The 6,000-nt window shown below is 48.0% G+C and overlaps 1 protein-coding gene across 1 annotated transcript in view; it reads left to right on the top strand.

Moving 5' to 3' along the window:
- Positions 1-6,000, top strand: part of LOC132578334 (obscurin-like) — a 28,469-nt gene that overhangs the window by 18,179 nt on the left and 4,290 nt on the right. The window contains exons 6-8 of the mRNA XM_060248276.1: positions 2,748-2,829; positions 4,054-4,254; positions 5,551-5,611. Coding sequence (XP_060104259.1) covers positions 2,748-2,829; positions 4,054-4,254; positions 5,551-5,611 — 344 coding nt within the window. The remainder of the gene's footprint in view (positions 1-2,747; positions 2,830-4,053; positions 4,255-5,550; positions 5,612-6,000) is intronic.

The following is a 6,000-nucleotide window of genomic DNA, read 5'->3' on the forward strand; positions in this document are numbered from 1 at the left end:
ACCAAGCAGATGCTCTGCCACTGAGCCACCGTCCCTCCCCAAAACATATGAACATATGAAGCTTCCGTATACTGACTCAGACCCTGGGTCCATCAAAGTCAGTATTGTCTACTCAGACTGGCAGTGGCTCTCCATGGTCTCAAGCTGAGGTTTTTCACACCTACTTGCCTGGACCCTTTTTAGTTGGAGATGCCGGGGATTGAACCTGGGACCTTCTGCTTACCAAGCAGATGCTCTGCCACTGAGCCATCGTCCCTCCCCAAAACATATAATAATAATAATAACAACAACAACAACAACAACAACAACAATAATAATAATAATAATAATAAAGTTTTTATTTATATCCCGCCCCTCCCCGCCGGGGCAGGCTCAGGGCGGCTTACAAAGACATGATGTGATATCATGAAATAACAATACAGGTAAAATCAATTCATGATATAAATACAAATACAAATATAAATTAATGTTAAAAAGCTAAAACAATACGGTGGTGCTACAGTCTCTATTTATCCAGGCAGCGTTGTATTCAGTCTGGTCACGTCTTGAAGGCTTCTTGGAAGAGGGGCAGTTTTGCAGGCCCTGCGGAACTGATTGAGGTCCCGCAGGGCCCGCACCTCTTCCGGCAGCTGATTCAAAACCATTGGGGCGCTTTTATAGAGAAGGCCAACTCCCTAGTTGTTTTAAGTTTGGCCTCCATAGGCCCAGGATTTCCAATAGATTTTGTGAACTGGAACGCAGTGCCCTCTGGGGAACATATGGAGAGAGGCGGTCCCTGAGGTAGGCAGGTCCTTGGCCATATAGGGCTTTATAGGTAATAACCAGCACCTTGTAACTAACCCGGTATACAATTGGCAGCCAGTGCAGCTCCCGCAGCCTAGGCCACACGTGTTCCCACCGAGGTAGTCCCACTAGCAGCCTGGCTGCTGCATTCTGCACTAGCTGTAGTTTCCGTGTTCGGTACAAGGGCAGCCCCATGTAGAGGGCATTACAGTAGTCTAATCTCGAGGTGACCGTTGCATGGATCACTGTTGCCAGGTCACCTCGCTCCAAGAAGGGGGGCAACTGCCTTGCCCGTCTAAGATGAAAAAAGGCGGATTTGGCAGTGGCCGCTATCTGGGCCTCCATTGTCTAGGAGGACTCCAGTAGCACTCCCAAGCTCCTGACTTCACGCACTGGTACCAATGGCGTCCCGTCAAAAGCTGGAAGGGGAATCCCTCCTTCCAGGGCGCTGCGGCCTAAGCAAAGGACCTCTGTCTTTGCTGGATTCAATTTCAACCCGCTCAGCTTGATCCAATCAGCAACGGCTTGCAATGCCCGGTCCAGATCTATAAGGGCATCAGCGGCCCGGCCTCCCATCAATAGGTAGAGCTGGGTGTCATCAGCATACTGGTGACAACCCAGCCCATGTCCCCCGGGCGATCTGGGCAAGGGGGCGCGTAAAGATGTTAAATAGCATTGGAGAGAGAACCGCCCCCTGAGGCACCCCGCAATTAAGTGGGTGCCTCCGAGACAGCTCTCCCCCAATTGCCACCCTTTGTCCCCGACCTTCAAGGAAAGAGGAAAGCCACAGTAAGGCTAACCCCTGAATCCCTGCGTCGGCGAGGCGGCGGGTCAGCAGCCGGTGATCGACCATATCAAACGCTGCCGATAGGTCTAGCAACAGCAATACCGCCACACCACCTCGATCCATATGAACATAGGAAGCTGCCTTCTACTGAATCAGACCCTTGGTCCATCAAAGTCAGTCTTGTCTACTCAGCCTAGCAGCAGCTCTCCAGGGTCTCAAGCTGAGGTTTTTCACGCCTACTTGCCTGGACCCCTTTTTAGTTGGCGATGCCGGGGATTGAACCTGGGACCTTCTGCTTACCAAGCAGATGCTCTACCACTGAGCCACCGTCCCTCCCCAAAACATATGATCATATGAAGCTGCCATATACTGACTCAAACCCTCGGTCCATCAAAATCTGTCTTATCTACTCAGATGCTCTACCACTGAGCCACCGTCCCTCCCCCACACACACATTGGGTGTTTATCTGGCGAGAGGGTGGGATGACTTGGGATAAGCTTGTTGGATGCTCATTTGGTGTCTCATATTTGAAGTATACACTTATTAATATTTAGAAAATCCATCTGCTGCCTCTCCAGGAGATCGACCCTACATTGCCTTCTGAAGATGGGAAGGGCAAAGTCCTTTATGTCCCGAGGGTGGTTTGAACAGCACTGGTGCGGCCGTGACCATAGCAGGAGGCATAAAGTCCAGTTGCCGGCACTGGCTTGGAAAAATCTTGGAGACTTGGAGGCAATACCTTGGAAGGGATTTCTGTTTCTCCCATCCACCCTCAAATTCCCCTCATTTTCTCCAGGGGAGTTGATTTCCATTGCCTGGAGATGAGCTATAATCCCAGGAGATCTCCAGCCACCCCCTGGAGGTTGGCAAAGCGAGATGCAGACACCCCTGGGCTTAGTGAATCAGTGACTTGTCTCTAGGTAGAGCAACTCTTTATATGTATTAAACTGCACACCAGCAGTCGTATTTGCAGTTAACAAAGCGTCCGACCAAAGTATTCCATTTGTTCATGTACAATGCTCAGAAAGTTGAGGCCCGGCCCCACAACAATGCTCCTTGGAAGGGAAGAGGTGTGGAACGCAGAACATAGATCACACAGAAAAGCCAGGGTTTTTTTGTTTGTTAGTTTGTGTTGTGTTGTGTTGTTGACTTTCTCTTTTTGTCCTCGTCCTGCAGACAAGAAAAGTCAAGAGGCCAAGAAAGAGAGTACAAGAAGGAAGCTCCATTCTTTCTATGAGGTCAAGCAAGAAATAGCGAGGTAAAGGAAATCTTTCTGATTGGCATTCCGTTGAAATTTAGACACTCGGGTTTTGACGTTGACCCCATTCGGGGTTGGTTCAAGGTATGTGGTGGCTTCAAGTAAGGTACATATAAAGAGTATCAGTAGCATAATGCCCCTGTATAAATCAATGGTGCGGTCTCATTTGGAATGCTGTGTACAATTCTGGTCACCGCACCTCAAAAAGGATATTATAGCATTGGAAAAAGTCCAGAAAAGGGCAACTAGAATGATTAAAGGTTTGGAACATTTTCCCTATGAAGAAAGGTTAAAACATTTGGGGCTCTATAGCTTGGGGAAATGTTGACTGCGGGGTGACATGATAGAGGTTTACAAGATTATGCATGGGATGGAGAAAGTAGAGGAAGAGGTACTTTTCTCCCTTTCTCACAATACAAGAACTCATGGGCATTCGATGAAATTGCTGAGCAGACAGGTTAAAACGGATAAAAGGAAGTCCTTCTTCACCCAAAGGGTGATTAACTTATGGAACTCACTGCCACAGGAGGTGGCGGTGGCTACAAGCATAGCCAGCTTCAAGAGGGGATTGCAGCAGAGGTCCATCAGTGGCTATTAGCCACGGTGTGTGTGTGTGTGTATATGTCTGTGTGTGTGTGTATACACACACACGCACACATATATTGGCTACTGTGTGACAGAGAGTGGTGGACTGGATGGGCCACTGGCCTGATTCAACATGGCTTCTCTTATGTGGCACAGAGTGTTGGACTGGATGGGCCACTGGCCTGATCCAACATGGCTTCTCTTATGTGACACAGAGTGTTGGACTGGATGGGCCACTGGCCTGATCCAACATAGCTTCTCTTATGTTTTTATGTGACACAGAGTGTTGGACTGGATGGGCCATTGGCCTGATCCAACATGGCTTCTCTTATGTTCTTATGTGACGCGGAGTGATGGACTGGATGGGCCATTAGCCTGATCCAACATGGCTTCTCTTGTGTTTTTATGTGACACAGAGTGTTGGACTGGAGGGACCATTGGCCTGATTCAACAGGATTTCTCTTCTGTTCTTATGTTCTTAAAGTAATATTTCCTTTTGTCGGTTCTGATTTGGGGGCAGAGAGAAGACTAAATAAGAAAGTCACATGAACACATGAAGCTGCCTTATATTGAACCTGACCCTTGTCCAGCAAGGTCAATATCTTCCTCCATATGTCAGATTTTTTAAATTCTTTACAGAGGTTCCTTCAGCCTCCTCAAGAGGGTGGTCCATAAAGAGAACCGAATGCTCTGTGCAGCCAAATTCATGCCCCTGAGAAGCAGAACAAGGGATCAGGCCTATCGAGAGAGGGACGTTTTAGCCACGCTGTCCCACGACAGGATCACTCGACTGCTGGACGAGTTCGAGACGCGGAAAACCTTGATCCTTGTCTTGGAGCTGTATCCTTTATTGGAAACTATTATACAGTGCAGGGGTGGCCAAGCTGTGGCTCGGGAGCCACATGTCACGTGGCACTTCTACGCATATCGTGTGGCTCTCGAAACTGCCACCACCTTGTTGTCTAGCCTCGAGAAGGCATTTGTCTCTTTAAATCACTTCTCCAAGCCAAGCCAGCCTGCTGCCTAGAGAATGCATTTAAAGTTGCTTTCTTTCCACCTCTCTCCCTCTTCCATCTACTGACCTTCCTTCCTTCCTTCCTTCCTTCCTTCCTTCCTTCCTTCCTTGCAGCTCTGAAACATCAGACATTTATTCTATGTTGCTTCCTTTCCTCCTTTTTCCTTCCTTCCTTCCTCCCCTTCCTTCCTTGCAGCTCTCAAACATCTGACATTTATTCTGTGTTGCTTCCTTTCCTCCTTTTTCCTTCCTTCCTCCCCTTCCTTCCTTGCAACTCTCAAACATCTGACATTTCTTCTATATTGCTTCCTTTCCTCCTTTTTTCCTCCTTCAGTGGCTTGGAGAATGCATTTAAAGTTACTTTCTTTCCACCTCTACCTTCCCCCTCCCTCCCTCCCTCCCTCCTTCCTTCCTTCCTTCCTTCCTTCCTTCCTTCCTTCCTTGCAGCTCTCAAACATCTGACATTTATTCTGTGTTGCTTCCTTTCCTCCTTTTTCCTTCCTTCCTCCCCTTCCTTCCTTGCAGCTCTCAAACATCTGACATTTCTTCTATGTTGCTTCCTTTCCTCCTTTTTTCCTCCTTCAGTGGCTTGGAGAATGCATTTAAAGTTACTTTCTTTCCACCTCTACTTTCCCCTCCTTCCTTCCTTCCTTCCTTCCTTCCTTCCTTCCTTCCTTCCTTCCTTCCTTCCTTCCTTCCTTCCTTCCTTCCTTCCTTCCTTCCTTCCTTCCTTCCTTCCTCCCTCCCTCCCTCCCTCCCTCCCTCCCTCCCTCCCTCCGATGTTCATGTCTTGCAGCTCTGAGACATCTGACATTTTTTCTATGTGGCTCTTACGTTAAGCAAGTTTGGCTACCTCTGACATAGTGAGTTCAGCCAGCTTGAGCGTTTATTGAACAAGAGCAGAACTGAACAGAGCAAGCAACACCTGTGAACCTGTGAACTTAGGTGGAGGTATTTGTGAATTGGGCAGGAGTTGGACTAGATGACCCTGGGGGTCCCTTCCAACTCTATGATAAAAGGGTAATTGTTGTTTGACTCACAGGATTCTTCTGAGTTGCAATAATTAGGCCACATTTTTTACTGTCTCAGAATAAAACACGCTATGCTCCTTAATATGTGAGATGTTCCAACGAAGAGCTCCTGGACCGGTTGTTCAAGAAGACTGTGGTGACGGAAGCAGAGGTGAGATTTGGTTCTTGCATCGCTTTGGGGCAGGGGTTTAGCGAGGGTTGCCAATCTCCAGGTGGGACCCATAATTACAGCTGCTCTGCAGACTATGCAGGTCAACTCCTTTGGAGAAAACGGCTGCTTTGGAGAGTCGACTCTGTGACATTATGTTCCACTGAGGTTCAAACCCCACCCGCTCCAGGTTACACCCCCAAATCTCCTGGAATTGCCCAACCCAGTGTTGGCAACCTTGGCTTTGCCACATGATGCCCCTGAATAAGAGTGGCATTTTTCATTGTGAAGTCTAAGCAAATTTTGTTTGGTTATTTATTTTTTATTTATTTATGATTTGTATCCCGCCCTTCCCACCAAGGTGGCTCAGGGCGGCTCACAACACATAAAAT

The sequence above is a fragment of the Heteronotia binoei genome, chromosome 10 (genome assembly GCF_032191835.1).
Source record: "Heteronotia binoei isolate CCM8104 ecotype False Entrance Well chromosome 10, APGP_CSIRO_Hbin_v1, whole genome shotgun sequence".
NCBI lineage: Eukaryota > Metazoa > Chordata > Lepidosauria > Squamata > Gekkonidae > Heteronotia > Heteronotia binoei.